The 18,874-nt window shown below is 43.4% G+C and overlaps 1 protein-coding gene and 1 long non-coding RNA gene across 6 annotated transcripts in view; one reads left to right on the top strand and one right to left on the bottom strand.

Moving 5' to 3' along the window:
• Positions 1–18,874, bottom strand: part of vps13d (vacuolar protein sorting 13 homolog D) — a 62,876-nt gene that overhangs the window by 31,688 nt on the left and 12,314 nt on the right. For 3 of the 5 annotated variants that reach the window (XR_005207177.1, XM_037771821.1, XM_037771824.1), the window contains exons 11-29: positions 18,248–18,349; positions 17,851–18,040; positions 17,397–17,579; positions 15,817–15,947; positions 15,659–15,713; positions 15,200–15,367; positions 13,687–13,817; positions 13,471–13,603; positions 11,081–13,348; positions 10,100–10,251; positions 8,313–9,392; positions 7,479–7,569; positions 7,231–7,357; positions 6,944–7,124; positions 6,529–6,711; positions 2,493–2,643; positions 2,146–2,362; positions 476–647; positions 147–262 (exon numbers count right to left, since the gene is read on the bottom strand). Coding sequence is in view for 4 of the 5 variants with exons in the window: in XM_037771821.1 (XP_037627749.1) it covers positions 147–262; positions 476–647; positions 2,146–2,362; positions 2,493–2,643; positions 6,529–6,711; positions 6,944–7,124; positions 7,231–7,357; positions 7,479–7,569; positions 8,313–9,392; positions 10,100–10,251; positions 11,081–13,348; positions 13,471–13,603; positions 13,687–13,817; positions 15,200–15,367; positions 15,659–15,713; positions 15,817–15,947; positions 17,397–17,579; positions 17,851–18,040; positions 18,248–18,349 (5,831 nt within the window). In the remaining variant the exon portion in view is untranslated. The remainder of the gene's footprint in view (positions 1–146; positions 263–475; positions 648–2,145; positions 2,363–2,492; positions 2,644–6,528; positions 6,712–6,943; positions 7,125–7,230; positions 7,358–7,478; positions 7,570–8,312; positions 9,393–10,099; positions 10,252–11,080; positions 13,349–13,470; positions 13,604–13,686; positions 13,818–15,199; positions 15,368–15,658; positions 15,714–15,816; positions 15,948–17,396; positions 17,580–17,850; positions 18,041–18,247; positions 18,350–18,874) is intronic. The other 2 variants (XM_037771823.1, XM_037771825.1) reach the window with 1 other exon arrangement.
• LOC119489426 lies at positions 1,228–10,575 on the top strand. Its single transcript, XR_005207178.1, has 3 exons — positions 1,228–1,239; positions 5,646–5,650; positions 10,343–10,575. It is a non-coding gene; the product is annotated as an uncharacterized LOC119489426 (long non-coding RNA).

Here is an 18,874-nt window from a genome sequence, read left to right as displayed (position 1 = left end):
TGGCTATAAGCTGAGAGGGATGATAGTTCGGGCTGCAAATAAGAAAATATGTGATAAAGTTGTTGAATATCACGATAATAATATTGCTTGCGATAAATAAACAACTATTTTCTATTTGGGGCTGTAAGAGGATAGAAAAGACTCACCTTGCTAATGAGCGTTTATGTTCAGTTGGTGTGGGGCTGTCCAACAGCTCCAGACTGACATCCATCATGTCCACCAGGAATGACAAGCTGGTATAGACATCTCCACTTAACACCGTCTGAACAGAGAACAGAGATAAAAACAGGCCATGAACTAGGACATACAGTCTAGCGGACAACTTAGAAAAATAAAAAAAAATCATAAAATTAACCAAACGATCATTATAAGACACAGAGAAGAGATATCAGTGTTGGCAGAAACAGGATTTGCTACAAATGTGTCGACATGTTGCGCAGACTGCAGTGAACCGTTCAGTCGGTTGGTTTCTCACGTAGGTGCTGGGGTCCTGTAGGTTGTAGGGTCGCAGGAAATCTTCAACAGACTCTCCCAGGTTGTTCTCCAGCAGCCCTCTGATCAGCTGGTAGTGCTCCAGGTCCAGAGAGCAGTGTACTGACGACAAGCTGCCGTGGATGGACATGTCGGGTACTGCGTGGCTCAGCTCCCTGACAACATTAATGAACACAAGCATGAGTTTAGAGTGTGAGTATGGTCTTTTACTGACACGGGGTACATTCATACCTACTGCTTTCATACAAAAAAAGACTATTGTCTCAAAGTAAACTAGGCCCAGTATCTTTGTGGACAACTGCTCTCCATAAGCAATCCCCAATATTCATAAAAAAGGGTAAAACAAGAGGCATTTATATTAAGCGTAAGGCCTGATATACTAAAACTCTGTGCCAAGCAGTGGAATTGCTGAATTGATAATTTTTTTACCTCTCGAGAATTGATTAAAAATAATCAAAATCCCTCTTAAATACCAGATAAAGACACCAAGACCTTGAGGAGCATCATAGAAAAAAGCCATGCTGTGATTTGGTATCAAAAACTTTGGACATTTGCAGATTTCAACAACAATTGCATTTTTTGCCGATTGGATGGCGAGCACTTCTGTTCTGGAAACTGCTCAGAAACCCCCTTATTGTTAATCTAAAGCCATCCATCCTCTTAAAGCTGCAGCGGGTAGAAATGGAGCAAATAGGATTTAAAAAAAAAAAGTTATTTTTATAAAGCGGTCATGATATCCTGACAGTAGTGCATGAGACAGGTAATCTGAAAAAAATCATGTGCCTCTGTGTCTGGAGGAAAACACCCAATCAGAGCTGATCTGGAGTCTGCCGTCCAGCTGCTGTCTTTGAGAGCCGGCTGTCAATCACTTGCGAACTCCGACAAAACGGTCAAACTAAGCAGCGCTGATCAAATGAATCAATATTCTGTTACTGTAATGTCTATTTCTCGCCTCAAATGTTTTCAGAAACATTTTGTAGTGAACTGTTTAGCTGTAAAATTAGAAAATTTGTGACCATTTTGCAGCCATGTTGAGACCAGTTGAGGAAATACCAAGCACCGCCCACCAGCCGGAGCACAGCCAATAGGAACGCTCTCTCTCTGAAATGACCTGTGATTGGTCAAAGTCTCCCGTCACGTGCTAGATTTTTTAAACCCTGAAAACAGAGCCATGAGGAGGTGCAGGAGTCTAGTTATCTCTCAGAACACTTGAATTACAATATGCTGAAAGGTTATTATGGGATTTTTGACCAATGATGCCAAAAATATACTGCCTACCCCCCACTTTAATGCTCTAGGTCTCTAGTATGTGGCTGTAAAGTTTCATGAGGCTGTGATTATCCTACAGGTCACAACATGTCATTTTATACGAAATGGTATGGTATGTTGTAGAACAATGAAACGGCTAATATAGGGACTAACATCATCATAAATGAACACAAGAGTCTCAGCTTTCCAGTAATACCCAATACAAATACCAATTATGCAATTCCATTGTTGTTGGAAGGCTGGCTTTGGCCCACAGGCCACTAGCAGATTGTTGTACAGTATGATGTGTATAGTTTAGTAAGTATAAAGTATTTTCTTTAGACACAGATATACAGCCCTCAACATGATCATTCATTGTAACTTTGTAACTAAAGCAGGACCTACTTGTCCAGGTTGCGTTCCACTTTAAGCTTGAGGCGGCAGCGGTCTTTTAGCAGGTTGTCTCCGGTGCGGCGGACAGAGTACGAAGGAAAGATGAGGTCTGAGGATTCTGGAGGTTTACCACAACTGTCCCAGGGCTGACAGGGCAGACGCTCCGCGGCAAAGATATCCACCTCCTGCAGATCCAGGGCAATGCAGTCCAGCAGGCACACATGGTCTTCTGATGGGGGAAAAACACACACCAGGTGGCACAAACAGCTATTTTGTGTCTCAGCTCTACCTCCTACATTAAGTACTTGCAGATGCACTGTATGGATTTCTTTCTTTTCAAACTACACAGCGATGCTGACCTAAGCTGTACGGTTCTTCCCCCTCAGGGGCCCTCCATGTGTCTGGGGCTGGCCTGCCAAGGGTAAACCCTGTGGAGGAAGAGAAGTTGTAGGAGGGGGTTCTAGGCTTCTCCTGCTCACTACTCCTCCCCGCTGCACTCCGGACACGCTCCTTTTTCAAGAGAAAAGAAAGAGCAGAGACATACAATTGCACATTAAGTCCAGTTAGCAATATGATCATCACATACACACAGAGGCAGAAGATTACTTTTTAAATGGGCCAAATAACACAAAATATACCCATTTTACAAAGGTTTTAATAAATACTAACGATTCAGTTTCTATGCTTTGTTTTACTATTGGAAAGACATTACCAATCCCTCTTCACTTGAAAGTATTTTCAACTTCTAAACAGTGGAGGACAGCGCTACAACTTAGTAATGACATGAGAGGGATGGGGCATGTGACAGTGAGACAGTGGAAGAGAACAGGTGTTTCTGTCAATGTTCCTACTGTTTGCTAAAGGTGTTAGCTCACTGAATTCTCACAGGAATTGAGCTATAAGTTTGCATTTTTTAACATTTTGATCCAGTGGGTCAAACACTGGGACATTCTCAATGACAGCAAAGTAAAAATCAACAAACACTGGTATTTTAAGATCAAACTGTATCAAAACAATACACCAACTTTTGCCAGTAAGTTCTCTGATCAGTGTGTATAGTGCATGACTTAAGACAGGGATACGACTGATCATGACTGATTCAACCAAGATGCAAGTACAGGCCAGTTGGTGTTGACAATCGGGTGATAAAATCATGCAGTGTGTACTGTAAATGTGGCATCATGTGCACACACACACACACACCAATGCCTAAGCTAAGCTTGCAATCCCCGTCCCGTCAACTGTACAAGAGATACAGTTAATAAACAATCCTTGATGTGAATATATCAGGGAATTGTCTTAACGGATTTATCGATCTACTCTTTTTTGGAATCGTTGCAAAATTCAGGTGATGCAGTTTGATATAGATCAGGGATATCTGGGGGGAAATTTAATTTGAATCCATCAATTTGTATACTTCAAGATATATTATAGGTCAGGGAGGAATCCACGGAGTTGGATTATTCTTTCTTTTTATTCTTTTTTCATCAACTGTCTTAAAGAAACGTATACTCAAAAATAGGGATGCACCGATCCGACTTTTTCCAGTCCCGACAGCAATACTTGGGCTTTGGTTATCGACCGATACCGAGTACCGATCCGATACCAGTGTTTAATTAGTAAGCTGTATGCCTCACTGTGTGGAAGTGACTGGGATCATTCTTTTATGTGTAAGGCAACATCAGGCTTGACTTCAATATTGCTTTCCTAACTTTGTAAAACTAAATGTAAAAAAATAATTACATAGATATGCATTTACTGAATTGTTATCTATTATTAAAATAATAAATCATACACCAGCAACAAAAATGTGTTTGTGTACATGTGTGTATGTGTATAGAATTCAATAAATTGGCCCCATTGTCACCGATGCCTGATCCAGCTATTTGAGTCAGTATCGGCCCGATATCCGATCGGTGCATCCCTATTCAAAAACTGGAAATCCACGCACCCTCCTACACTGTTGCACTGGAAAGAAATACCTGTACTATTATTTGAAAATGGACAAGATGATAGCTATTGAAAAGAACAACTTAACCCATTCATATGGGGAGATGTATTACAAGCAAGGAGTGCATAAAAACATGGACTTTAAACTTAAACCTGGTTTAAGGTTTGTGTTTATTTGGAGAATGTAAGATAGGTGCAATAAGGACACCTGGTACATCATAATAAAACGGACAGAATCAAAAGGCCCTGATCGTATTGTTGATGTTTGAATTGGTGAAAGATAAAAGATCTGTGGGCTCCATAGAGATGAACTGTATTTGAATACTTGATATGAAGAGACTGAGGTTGAGCTTGTTTGTTTTATATGTGGGGCAAATGTGTGTTGTCGTATATTTTGTTTTTATGGTCCTGCTTTGCTTTGCTGTTTTGTGGGTCTTTGTTTTGTTGGTGCGGGAAGTGTATGATATACAGTATGATGTAGACTGTATATAGAGAGATATCTAAATAAAACCATATAAAAGTCTGACAACACAAACACCGTCAAGGAACTTGGAAAGTTGGTGTATTCCTTTAAACAATACATGCAGAATTCTCAGTCCATCACATAACCAACCGCAAACAGACAAACTGCAAACCAGGACTGGACAATATTTCGTTAAAACTAAAGCAATATAACACCAAATCAGCAGAGGTTTTGAAATATAGGAGCATTACGAATCTAAAACCCGAACCAAATGCTCTCACAAAGTTCAAAACTGCTTCCAAGTGCAGCTATTAATGACGCATATCACAGTTTTCAACTGTATGTCATCTGTCAGCTGTCTGTAGTGTATTATTGGGATAGTTTCTGGTACTGTGAAACTTGGTGTAGGATGAAAATTGAAAGGTAAAACTGTTCTATTGTGACAACCCCTCTCCACACCCAAGCAAAAGCATGCCATTGTACCTTGTAATGGGATGGATCCTTGTAGGAATTTGCATGCAGTATAAAATTCTTCACAAAAAAACACAAGATGTATATGAAAGACCGATACAACATTTACCTAGTGTTCTCCTTCTAAAAAACACTCCCAAACAAATGACAGCGTGGAGTGAACGGGGCCCTGTTCTTCACTGAGTTAGCTTCATGTGATTTTTGACGATTAGACACAAGCCTGGATTTTCTTCGAAGGTGGCTTAAATGTAAATATGGTCACAGGCTTAAACCCAAACTAGCAAAATCTAAAGAGAAATCTTATATACAGTTGGGTCATGACCAGGGTTCTAATTTATAACTGATGCATACGCACAAAACGAGGCCTGAAAGAGGCGTACGCCACTTCCCACACAAAAGTTGTGATCTATGAAAACAAACTTGACGGGAGAATGTGAGCACCTGTACTGTACTAACTCTGACCCATGTGTACGCACATAATGGAGGAAGGGGAAACAAAAAAAAGATATAATCATGATTTTGGAAAAGAACAAGTAAAATCAGCAAGACTTCTTTTTAAAATATCAATACAATAACAAAATGTAAAAAAACAGTACCAATTTGGTACACTTACCAGATATGATTTCAGACAATGTTCTTGGCGTGGACTGGTCATTTGTGTTTGATATGGTTTTTTTCCACAGAAAAGTTAAATTACCTTAAAGGGTAACTTCGGTATTTTTCAAACTGGACTATTTGTTTCCCATGACATTGTGTCTAATCGACTTATGGGGACAACAATTTCTGACATTGGTCCAGTATTGAGGGCGTACGCCGCAGCCATCAACAACTAAACAAGCTGTAATGTAATCGTTTGGGGCAACCTGGCACCGTCAGTTTACGTCCAATAAAAGTGCTTGTTTTTAACGACTGACAGGCTTAGATTGTCTGACAACATTATGGAAAGGATCCTACAGAGAAATAAAACCTTTTTCTTACCTTAGTTAAGATTAGTTAAGCCACGTTTGAAAAATAGGGCCCTGGACTGAACCAAAATCTTCTCATCTAGCCAACAAGCATAATACCCAAATTGTTGGACTGTTTCTTTAAAAAATATTACATTTAAACATATGAGGGGTCACACAAAACCATGACAATTAGAGATGTTGAAACGGTTTAGTTATGGGACCATACTTTAGAGTAAACCAACAGGCAATGCTGTATTCATTGAGCATTTCAGATCAGAATCACATAATAATAATCAGTTACTTATAATACATAATAAGATGAGAAATCATCTGTGCAGGGCTTCCTTTTGCTTTTCAGGGAGCCTGGTATGTGGTATGTTGGTAGTATCAAAAGCCAAGTGGCATGAGGTAATCCTGAATGAGTAATACCATTCAATGCATTAATGAATACAGTGAAATTAGAGGAAGGGAAAGGACGGCGGAGCATACTGCATGGCTGAATGAACAGGCAGCGTGACTCACCAGAGAAGGGAAAAAGGCATGTGCCATGGTGAGTTTCTCTACCTTGTCTTTGAGGGAAAAGGTCCCGTGAGCCCCAGCTGGCAGGAAGCAGTTCTGCACCCTCAGCTGGCCGAGGTTGGCCACGATGACCCTTGGCGAGCACGAGCTCTCCGGAATGACAATAACTGGGGCGCCGGCCTCAATATCCAGCAGAACCCTGGAAGCCCGCTGAGGGTGATCCCGTACCTGCAGGGAGAGACAGAGAAGAGGAGGAGGAGGATAGGTTTTGGAGGACGGGAGGACAAGAGAAGGAAAATAGAGTAAAGACAGAGTAGAGGAAAGAGTAGGAGAGAATTCAATTTAGACAAAAATATTACTGGGTACTACACAACAATGAAATGATTTTGTGGCAAACTGGAGTTAAGTCGTCTTGACTACAGTATGTGACTCTATAAGAGCCCCAACAGGCGGCACTCACTGCCTGGCCCTCCATTGCAGCCCTCTGCCTGCCAAGGACATCCTGTAGCTGGGTGAAATGTTGGATGAAGGCCACCACCTCGGACTGGAAGCGCTGGGTGTGGACGTACTGCACTGAGGCCATCTGCAGAGACACCTTGATGTCACATTCCCGCTCCAGGTAAGGATCAGGCTGGCCGTACCTGAATGGACCAGAATACAAGGGTGAGTAAAAGAACGTCTAAGATTCTTCTAAGTTCTTCAGTGTCATGCCGAATAATTCTCTGTTGAAACTGTTCCGATATTTACCTATGGATGTTGAAAATAAGAGCCTCCCCTCCTCGCGTGGTGAAGCGCTCTCTGTAGAGATCACCGTGTGGGGTAAGGTCGCTCAGGGACAAACTTCCTAAACTGCCTTGTAATGCCAGGTCGCCATCTAAATTATAAGACATAATGTGGTAACATCAAACATCAAATTATTTTTACGAGCATTTACTTAAAAGACAATTATGTTGTGTGGAGGGTTGTTTTTTTTAAAATTTGTTTTCCGTACACACCCAGCAGTTCCAGATGAGCAGATAACTTGGACACGCTAGCTCTGGCAAGCTCGTTGAGTTTCTTGTTCAGTACAAGAGACAAAGAATGAACCTTAAAATGAAAACATGGACAGGTTTAGTCACAGAGCATTCAATTCAGAACTTACTCTTAAAGCCACGCCAAGAAAAAGGCAGAGAGAGACTAGAAATTAGAATGAAACATTTTCAGAGGAATAAGTCAGTAGTCGCCACACTGGATGTTGTATTACAGTCCAATAATCAGCTGACAATGATAAAATGGCTTTGTGAAATAAAGTAACTACAGTAAAGTACGGTACAGATTATACCCATATTTTTCGTTCGAAATTACCACACGTTTAAAAATAAATATGACCTCACTCACGTTTACACACCGACTCCGAAACTTTCATCAGTTGTTTAAGTTTTTGGAACAGGTTCGATTTTATGCAATTCTTTTTGAGAGACAGCGAGCACGATATACTGACAGTGGCAACCTGTGGCAGGTGTCAGGACGACACCCGGACGGCAAGCGTGCGACACCCGCCGGTAAGCTGCCGAGCTGAGGATACCGGAGGACACGGAGGCACATAATTTCTTTCAGATTACCTGTCTCATGCACTACTGTCAGGATGTAGTGACCGTTTTATAAAAATAACTTTTTTTAATCATATTTGCTCCATATCTACCCACTGCTGCTTTGAGTGTTAAATTTGAAAAAGGGAATTTGGTGTGGTGGTAGGTGGTAGTGTTTAATCCTGACCTACTAACTTGACTCTTATCATTTGGACAGCCCAGCCATTTCAACAAGATGCACCAGGTCCAGTGACCACCTACCTTCAGGTCCACTTTAGTGTTGACGGCCTCTGTCGTCTCCTCCTCCTCCTCACTGATGTCTGGCTCATACAGAGGATGTCCTGGCTCATACAGAGGATGTCCTGGCTCAGGTGGAGGTGACGTAGGGAACACCTTCACTGCATGATTATTGGCGGTGGAGCCGATACCAAAGAAGTCCAGGATAACCACCCAGGTCTGCAGTGTGATCAATACATCCAGGCAGTTGAAGTCGACGTCCACGCTTCGTCCCACTCTGCCATAGCGGGTTTTGAACTCTGGGTGGTTCTGGTCCACCAACAGCACGTTGATATGAACTAAGGAGTCATCGAAGTCCGGGGGCGGCTGAGGGGATGGTGTGTTGCGGGTAGGAGAGGGAGGTGGAGTGCTGGGACACTCCGGGTCCCTCTTGGATTTGCGACTGCTAGCTGAAGGGGTGCTGGGATGCCTCTGGTAGTGCTGGAAGACGTTCTGTGCCTCCTCCATGTGGGCAGGCAGTGAGCGAGGCATGTCTGGGTACAGGGCGTTGGATGCTGATGGACAGCTTTGGGAAAGGTACTCCTTTGGACTGAACGTTGAGGGCTTGGGAGCTCCGCGAGACACCATCAAATTTTTGTACTTGGACTCAGGGTTCTGTTCCAGGAGGTCCTCCATTAGCAGCGAGCGCAGAGCCAGCTGGACTGTCAGTAGATGAGGGTGGTCTTTGGTAAAGTCGCCCTCCAGATCTTGGAAGCGCAGACTGACTAAGCCCTGGGAGCCCTGGGTCAGGTCAGCACTGAGCTGGACCTGCAGTTCTGCCACGTGTAAGGTGACTTTTATCTGAGTGAATGAGGTGTGAAGAGCGGGTTTGTGAGACTGTAGAGGCAAAGGAGAGGAAAGCGACGAGTGGGTAAAGTTGATATAGGGAGGGTCCCTCGCAAACAGCCCTCCCTGGGGGTCAGGAAAGCGGTGAGGTCTGGTGGACGAAGGGGTCGGTGGAGGGGGTGTGGGCGGTTGGCTGGGTGTGACACGTTGCTCCTCAATCAGGGACAAATTGTCCAACGTCTGGAGGACTTGTTCATACACAGGCTTGCACAGGAACACCTACAACCAGAGTGTCAAATATTGATGCAATTAATAATCAGTCAGTATCCCCACATCAAAAAATTCATTTAAAGGCTCTGCACAACCACACAGATGTTTTCACATATTCTGGCTGATTAGACATCTGCTCAACTACAGGGTGGTGGTGGAGCTATGATGGAAGGTCACCAAACTCCATGCACAGACAAGAATGATACAATGTGTCCTACCTAGGGATGTAAATAATTAACCGTTAACCGACATTAAGAATTTTAACTGATTAATGAAATCGGTTAAACGGATTAAATTATGAAAACGAAATAAAAAGCTGAGCAAAACTCAGAGGAGCGGCTCGTCATTTAAAGGGGAATAGCTGGTCCACCTTATCAGCCCACCTTAGGGAAGTCTGAGCTGGAGTTGCAAGATACAGGAAGTTTGCTTGGAGGAGTTGTAGCATTTATTCACCGACAAATAAACTGTAATGTGAACCAGCATGACATGACTCCGTTGTACTGATGGAATTAGTGCTGTGATTTACTGAATTTACTTTGCGAGCCATTGTAGTAAAGCTAATCCTCTTTTTCCTCTTTCCTGCAAGGCCTTTATTGGGAGCTGGTGTTTCTTTGTTCAAGTTGGCCACAATATAATTACTGCTAGTGTATGAGGCGTGGGCATTATTTGAATACCGGCATATATTTGAGAATTTACAGTATTGATATGATGTATACCTGTACAGGGTTGACGAATTTGCCCTCAATTCTCAGTAACCCTGTGCTCCTGCAGGGCTCCTCTGTGGTGAGGAAGGTAAACTGGGAGTCTTCATCGATGGGAACTTTCTCCAGGGTGAACTGTATAGTGGTGTCTTTCAATATATGGAAAGCTGATGGAGAAAATAAATGATGTGAACTTGTGTCACAAGCTGTATATGAAATGCATTGTTTGCATTACCAAGCACATGAGGCCCTGTTCAGACCTGGTATTAACATGCGTCCTCAGTGATCGGATCCCAAGTGGACAGCTCTCAGTAAGGGTGCGAACGCACTCCAGACGCATTGAGATCGGTTCTTTCGGACCACATTCAGAGGAGGTCTGGGGCCCCATATGGTCACATTCTTTTAGCAGTGTGTACGCGAATGTGTCCTGATCCACATTAAGGACCGCCTACTCAACTGACGTCCCACTGGGATTCGCGGAGTCGCTGTGCTCCTCATGTGAATAGACAGGCAGACGCGAGCGCTTGTCTGCCACTCAGCATGGAAACGGCTTCTGTGCTCTACTGTATCCTGTCGTTACAACTGTATTTTATTAAAATATGCTTTGCATGGAGCTGACACCAGTGCTGGCGGCGCGGAGGTCCACTGAAATAACCAATAACCTTATATTTTGATGTTAATAAAATGTACCCGAATTCACGAATATGTAGGATATTACCACCGACATTCCTGTAATATTACGTCACAACGTCTGCTGTATTAGCCACCCGTTTACCATGTGTTTATATGCATATAGAGCGTGGAAGTGAGATCGGATCACAAGTGGCCACTCAAGACGCATGTGGAGACGCATTGTTAATGCCAGGTGTGAACAGACTTACTTAAAGCTGTCCACTTGTGTTAAGATCACTAAAGACGCATGTTAATGCCAGGTCTGAACAGGGCCTGAGATAGCATTCGGAACACAACTCTCCTTAACACGTGTAACATGCTCACCTTTTCCGCGGCTGAGAGATTCAAAGAAGTCATGGCGCGTGAATTGTGGTTCATCCGGGTTGATGGTGCCATTGCGGGATGGTGACATGTTGCCGGCCTTATCCCCTCTGGATGCCCTCTTCAAGACCAAATGACTCATGTTGACTGAATACAGTCGAATATCCTTCACCAGCACCTGCAACTTCTCTCCCTCGGAGTCTTGCCCAGTAACAAAATTCTGGATTGTTATGCTTCCCAGGTGACCAACCAAGAGCTCAGGGTGTCCAGGTTTACGGGGAATGGACACAACGGGTGATTCAATGCTGATGTTAAGGGTTAGCTTCACCAAGAATGTGTCTAAGGCAGATTCAGGTTCCTCCATGGGGAGATCCTCCTCATCCTCAAATGGAAAAGCCCAGCTCTGACTCTGAGTTCGAGTTCTCCGTGAGGGGGTTTCGAAGAGCGAAACCATGCCGCTGTACTCTGCCGTCTTGGTGGCTAGAACTGTTGACACTTTGGTGGCAGCACTTTTCAGCATGGAGCGGAAATTGTCTTCTACCTCATTGGCAGACAGACTCAGCTCCTTGAGGAACTTGGCTGAGTGGTTGTAGTGCAAGGATGCCATTTGAAGATGCAAGGAACACTCCCCTTGAGATTTCTCCATAAGGCGAAAATTTAAAGCCTCTGTGGGAGAACCTCCTGTGTCAGCAAGGAATGTCAACCCGCCAAGAGTTGAGGGGCTGTCGGCACTACCAATGCTGACCACAAACTGACTTCGGCCACCTTCCTGGGTTAGGTCCACCAGCTGCATGGACCCGAGTGAACCATTGATGTCCAACCGACTGCCCATGGACACATTGACCTTGGTGCCAGTGATGCTGGCAGTGGCAATCTTCAACCCTTTCTTCTCAGCACCCAGGACGGTGCCAGTGGACACGGTCCGAAGGAGAAGCAGGTTAAGACGGTGGATCTCCACGGTCAGCTCTTTGTTCTGGTCATAGGTTGCCTGATATGTTCCCTCTTCATCACTGCATGGCTGCGCTGTATGTTGTTGCGCTGACGATGTCCAGGTGCTTTCTTCTTTGGGGAAAGACTTCTGGAGGAACTTGAGCAGCTCCACCATGGTCTCAGGATTGAGAATGATGTCCAAGTTATTGACCTGCATGGTTGTCACCTGAAGGGAGCTGTCCAGGTGCATGGAGGGGCAGTCTGAGCTCACAAACTGGTATTCAAGCTTTATTAGGGCCTCCTGGTCTTTGAGAAAGGAACTGAAGGGGGAGATTCTATCCATGGGCACACCAGGGGATGACTCCGTATGATGGCCCTGATGCTCGGGAGACCTGCCATCAGATGACACAGGGGACGAAGGCTGGCTCTCTCGGAGGCTGCCCGTGGGTATGTCAAAACTGAGATTCTTATGAGAAGCCACAAGGAGGTCGAAATCTGAGCCATAGGTCTGCAAGGTGTCCACCAGCAGAAGACCATGGACAGTCAGAGAGACTTCAGCATCATAAGGCCTCTTGACAAAATTAGCATTTGTGCCAAATACCTTGAGAACAGATATGTAGCGGCCATCGCTTTCTACACCGAGCTGCATGTAGTTAATGTTGAATTCAGCTATAAGTAGACGGGATTCCACCAAGACTTCCCGTGTGTGCTGCTCCAAAGTCATCACGCTCTGGGTCAGGTTCTTGGCTGAACCTTGCAGCTTCCAGGAGCTGTCCTCCCTCTGAAAGATCTTGTCATGGCGTAGGGTAAGGGGGTCAGGAGACCTTATATTTGGGCCTCTTTCTTGGCTTTTGTCCCCTTCACTCCCAGATGGACTGCTAAGCCTAGTCAGACAACTCCTAAGGGCGGTCATCTTCTCAAGGTTGATGTGCACCTTGAGGTCTGGCAGAGTTCCTGACAGCACGGCCCCAGGGAGCTGGGGGTCTGATGTGTAGCGCAGTCTCTGCTCAAGCTGCAGCAGCACATTAAACTTCTCCACCACGTGAGTAGGCCCTACCTCACTCTCTTGAAGATGTTTCCAGTTGTCCTTACAGCGACCAACCATTATCTGCAGGTCCTTAAAGGACAAGGAGTATTTTTCGTAAAGCTTTCTGCTGTAGGCCTGTATACTTTCAGGGGATCTGAGGCTGGGAAGTTCAGGGCTTTTGAACTGTTCTTTGAAAGGCATGTCTAGTTCAGGTGGTGGAGTCTCTGGTGGGGTGCCAAGGGGTGTCTGGTACTCATCATCACTCATGTCTTCCCTTTCAGGTTGAGAATCTTTTGAGCAGGCCTTAGTGTCATCTTCAAAGAAAATGAATAACAACAGGTATGAGCTGAGTTAGACACCTCATTAGGCAAAAGAATGAAGATATTTGGGTATATCCTTTTTATTTTTGATTTGATAGAATGGTTGTCAGTTTTACCTTGAGAGTTTGTGAGGAGGATCCTGCCTAAATCAACAACAACTAGCATCGGGTCCTCTGACTGGAAGTCATCAGGGAAAATCACCTGGGGTGCACAGATGTCCATTTTCATGGTCCAACGCTTACTGTTTTCCTACAAAGCAAACACATCAGTGGCATTTACAAATGAGTCAACTGCCAATTATTTCATGTCACCATGCAGCGAACCTCTCTTACAATAAACTCTCCCACAAGGAGCTGATCAATGGTTTGTCGGATCTCTGCCTTGGTCTGCATCTTCAGCTTGTTGTACTGCCTCCTGGCAGCCTCTGCCACTCTCAGCTCCAGCTCTGACTGATAGCCAAAACCTGAGGATCAAAGAGATATGTTTCAAATACAAGAATCTACTGGTATGCAAGTATCAGAAGTAAATTATACTAGTACTAACTGGTTTGAAATAACTAAGGGTGCTTTCACATCAGGGACTCGGTCCAGTTTGTTTGATTAGTGTGAACGCTCTGTACCGTACTCGGGCACGGTTTTTCAATCTGTACTCCAGTCCACTTAAAAAAGGTGGTCTCGGACAAAACGAAAGTGGACTGCTGTTAAACGTTAGTGTCGTTAGCAGTCAACAAGTAGTTGTGAAACGGCAGGCTTTTTTCAATGCCGCTGGTCTCCTCTGAAATCTGTATATGCGCGCAGCATGCGCCGATCTCATCCTCTGAACTGTACGGTCATGGGTGATAAAGCAGGAAGGCAGGCGAGAGGTTCTGTAAAATATTAAATTAATGGTCTACCTCCGAAGAACAAGTGACACTCGACTGTCAGCAGGTGACATTGATTGATTGATCACAATGTATGTTCACTGTTTTTGGCATCATTGGGCAAAAAATCCATAATAACCTTTCAGCATATTGTAATTCAAGTGTTCTGAGAGAAAACTAAAGTTTTGCACCTCCTCGTGGCTCTGTTTTCAGGCTTTTAAAAAAATCTAGGCCGTGACGGGAGACTTTGGCAAATCACAGGTCGTTTCAGAGAGAGTATTCCTATTGGCTGTGCCCTGGCTGGTGGGCAGTGCTTGGTATTTCTTCAACAGATTTCAACATGGCTGCCGGGTCACAAACTTTCTCATTTTACAGCTAAACAGTACACTACAAGATGTTTCTGAAAACATTTGAGGAGAGAAATAGGCATTACAGTAACAGAATATTGATTCATATTTGATCAGCGCGGCCTAGTTTGACCGTTTTATCGGACTTCGCGAGGGAATGACAGCCGGCTCTCATCGTCGGCAGCTGGACGGCAGACTCTAGGTCAGCTCTGATTGGCTGTTTTCCTCCAGTCCAAGAAATCTTGCAGATGCCATTAGGAGCACCGAAGGACACAGAGGCACATGATTTTTTTCAGATTACCTGTCTCATGCAATACTGTCAGGATATAGCAACTGTTTTATAAAAATAACTTTTGTTAATCATATTTGCTCCGTCATTTTTTTCTGCACTGTTGCTCAAGGAACCCTTACTTCTCTTAATTGTTTGAATTTGTTTTTTACTTCTTTAAATCTTTTGTTTAATTTGACTTTTAAAAATAGCTCCGCAGATTAGTAGGAGGCTATAACGAAAACAACTTTACGTCTTAAAAATTTAAAAATGTAAAAATCAAAAATGTCTGCCTATGATCTGAAAGTCTTGGTTAAAATTGTTTACAAATGTATGAACTTCAAAAAAGGGCAGTGAGTGTCAGTACTTACCTGAGGTATGAACTCTTCCTTTATAGAAGAACTCAGTCACTTTTTTGATTGCTTGTGGGTTGTAGATGATGTTCAGTGGACTGGTTTTCACTTCCAGTCTCCTCTCAAACTTACACCTCACAGGGTTACGCTCATAAATCATCTCAAACACGGGTGATGATGAGTACTCTGCAATGCATCCAAAACAAACATGGTATCTATTAAGAGACCAACTTTTCAGTGAAAGCTGGTGGGAGTATGCTGCGTTGCTACTCTGCCACCAAAAAATCTGATTATTCCCACATCTATACTGTACAGAGATGTTGTAGTTTGTAAACAAAACTAAGTCAAAAGACCTCCCAAGGCGCCCACAATTACACCACACAATATGAACATGTTGGATGGACTGCCCCCTACATGTACACATCAATGATTTGAATCAACAAAATATTACCAAAAAAAGAAAAAAGAAAATCTTACCAGAGGAACTGCTGGACTGGCCGGATGGCTGGTTCATGGCAACAACAACTTTGTCCTTCAACAAGTGACAGATGTTGAAAACATGAGTAGCAATTCACTTTATCAAACTTTTCTTCACATTGTGAGCTCCCTGCCCACCCTAGTCCACCGCTGCTTACCGTTTTGGGAGACACCAGGACAGGGAAGATGGTGCCCTGAGTAGTCAAGTCTCTCAGGAACAAACCACCCAGCTTAACAGACAGCAGGGAGGACTCAGAGCGAGGGAGAGACTCCACACTCACTTTCACCCCTGTGGAAATGTGTTCACAGTAAATTAAATGAAGGCAGCAGTATACATGCTCTGAGTCTACTGTAACAACTACGTCCGTCTATGGGATAAAAACACCTTTAACTCAGTGGACACAAGTCATTTTTGTCTTGAACAACAGAGGGGAGTTGACAATTATATACACAACTCTCGAGTCCTTAATTTTTCAATTGTCTCTTGTCTGTGTCTCTGTTAACTATCTTTACAATTAATTGATTAATGTATTGTTCTTAATAAACTGTTGGAAAATAGAGAAAATTGCCCATCAAGGGTCCAAGATGTCTTGTTTTGTCCAATCAACAGTCCAGACTCTGAAGATATTCAGTTTATTAGGATATAAAACCAGAAAAAATAGCAAATCCTCATATTTGAAAAGCTGGAACCCAAGAATGGTCGGACATTTTTCCTCGATAAAAGATCAATCGATTATCAAAATAGAAAATTGGCGATTAAGTTTGACAAGCATGGTGAAATATATAATAAGATGATAATCAACCAGTCAACCATCAGATGAGTCAAGGTTGTTATCCTTTTGTTATCTGTGGTTGTATTTGAACCGTTGTAGGCAACTTAATTAGCAGGATGGTTATATGGCAATATTGGATTTACAGGTTTTTTTGCGTCAATTTGCAAAAGACCTTTGATCTGTAAGATATTAAATTGACTGGATATGCCAATATGGATGCACCCGATCCAACTTTTTCAGTCCTGATACCGATAGCGATACCTGGGCTTTGGGTATCGGCCGATACCGAGTACCGATCCAGTACCAGTGTTTAATTAATAAGCTGTATGCCTCACTGCGTGGAAGTGACTGGGATCATTCTTTTATGTGTGAGGTAACATCAGGCTTGACTTAAACATTGCTTTCCTAACAAATAAATACATAGATATACATTTACTGAATTATTATTTATTATTAAAATGCATGTCCCAGCAACTTGGTAAAAAAATCTTAAAAATTAACAGGAATTTCAATTATAATGTTTCCCTTTTTAAATGAAGCAACAAATTGGTCGAAACTTAACCAGGAATTAAAATTCCAGTATAAAATGTATATTGTATATAAACATAGAAATGAATTGAATAGATCGGCTCCATTATCACCGATACTCGATCCAGCTTTTTGAGTCAGTATCGGCCCGATATCCAATACGGTATCGTAACATCCTTATTAGCCAAAAACAGTGTACAATGTTTCTCAGTTATTTTAAAAAATGTACTACGTCACTATATTTATTTATATGGTTATATTAAATTACTTATACTCTACCACAATTACACGTTTAATCCATATCACCCACCCCTAACTAATTGTCTTTGCACTAAAAATGTCCAACTCCACTGATCTGGATCATACTGGCATACTGATGCACTTCAACATTGCAAAATTTACACGTTTCCATGTGTCCAAACACTGCGTCTGTTTACCTGAGAATTCCAACTGGATGACCCCGCTCTCGTGCAGTGTCCCCCCCCTCCTGTCCTGGTGGAAGAGCGTGACTCCGCCCTTCTCCAGTAAGAAGTCCAGACGGGCGAACAGATGATCTCGCCTGGTGAACGTGTTCAGAGTGTGAGAGTCCTCCAACGGGTCGAACAAGTCTTCTGTCTCTGCTGGAGAAGCATTATATCACCAGGGTCAGCAGCCAGAATGCCTGGATAGCATAGGATTTCTTTGCCACACACAATACTAGATGATACTAGGGAACGGAAACGTTGCTACCCTCGCTTACCGATTATATATGTAACAGAATATGCAATGCAAATAAAACCAATCTTTTGGTGGCAACTTCTGCTAGAGCTTATAAAACAGACAGGTGACAGGTGATGCTAAATGTTGTCAGTCCCTCTTTGGCACCAGAAAAGGATTGTGTGTGTCTCTCACCTAGAATATCCCAGGTGGATGGACTGGGCAGGAGCTCTTCAGGCCTGTCTGGGTATTGGGAATCTCCGTACCAGCCTCCCCAGCCTGGGAACCAAGACTGCAGGTACTGGATCATTCCTGAGCTCCCACTCTTGGGGATGGATGTGGTGGGTAAACAGGGCTGGGGCTCACTGCTGGGCTCTCGCACATACTGGAAGAGGAGACAGAGGCGCGTTCACAAACAGTTGACAAACAGTCAACTGACACAAACAGTTGATAGCTAAGTGGAGTTAATAGGAGTTTAACCTAAGTCAGAAGGGCTTTTCTCTTCCCACAAGGGCCACAAAGACCACTGATGTGATGGAACTTTAATTTTATACACCACTGAGCAACATATGTGTGAATCATCTCATCTCACCTCTGCTATCTCTTCCTGCTTTCGAAACCAGTCGTGGACAATTTCTCGGAGGCTCTGCAGCTCCTCTAACGTCTGCTCCTCTTCCACTCGCTCCAGCTCATCCTAGGTGATGAAGACAAGCTCAAACGTCAGCGATGTGTGTTTGTAAGCGTGTTGCATCATCTCAAAATACCAAACTGGGATTACCTTAGTGCATCACAGCATGTGGAAAATACTGACAAACACATTTAACTGGGTGTAACTATTCGTGTACTTGAGGACGGCTCAGACATTATGTAAATATGAGGGGAATAAAGCTGGATAATGAGGTTGGTGTGGTGACCTTTAAGCTGCTAATATGCTTCATCAGAACGGCTTGTCGGATGCTCGAATAGCTTCGGGAAACCCCCTCCCTCCACACCTTTCTGATGTCATATTAAGGGGGTGTTGCATCTGACAATTTTTGTAACCTTTCCGAAACCGACAATCCAACATTCACGCCCGTTTCATGCTGTGATCGATCAGCTGTGCAGAGGCGAGAAAGGATCCAGAGTTTGAACTTCTCTCTCTCTGCTTTAGATTTTTGGCATTTTTGCTAAAAAAAAATTACTTAAACAACGAATTAGCTGCAAATGAGTTGCTGTTGAT

This window comes from Sebastes umbrosus, chromosome 6 (genome assembly GCF_015220745.1).
Source record: "Sebastes umbrosus isolate fSebUmb1 chromosome 6, fSebUmb1.pri, whole genome shotgun sequence".
Taxonomy (NCBI): Eukaryota; Metazoa; Chordata; class Actinopteri; order Perciformes; family Sebastidae; genus Sebastes; species Sebastes umbrosus.
The sequence above is the reverse complement of the archived record's forward strand: the minus strand, read 5'-3'. Positions and strand labels throughout refer to the sequence as shown.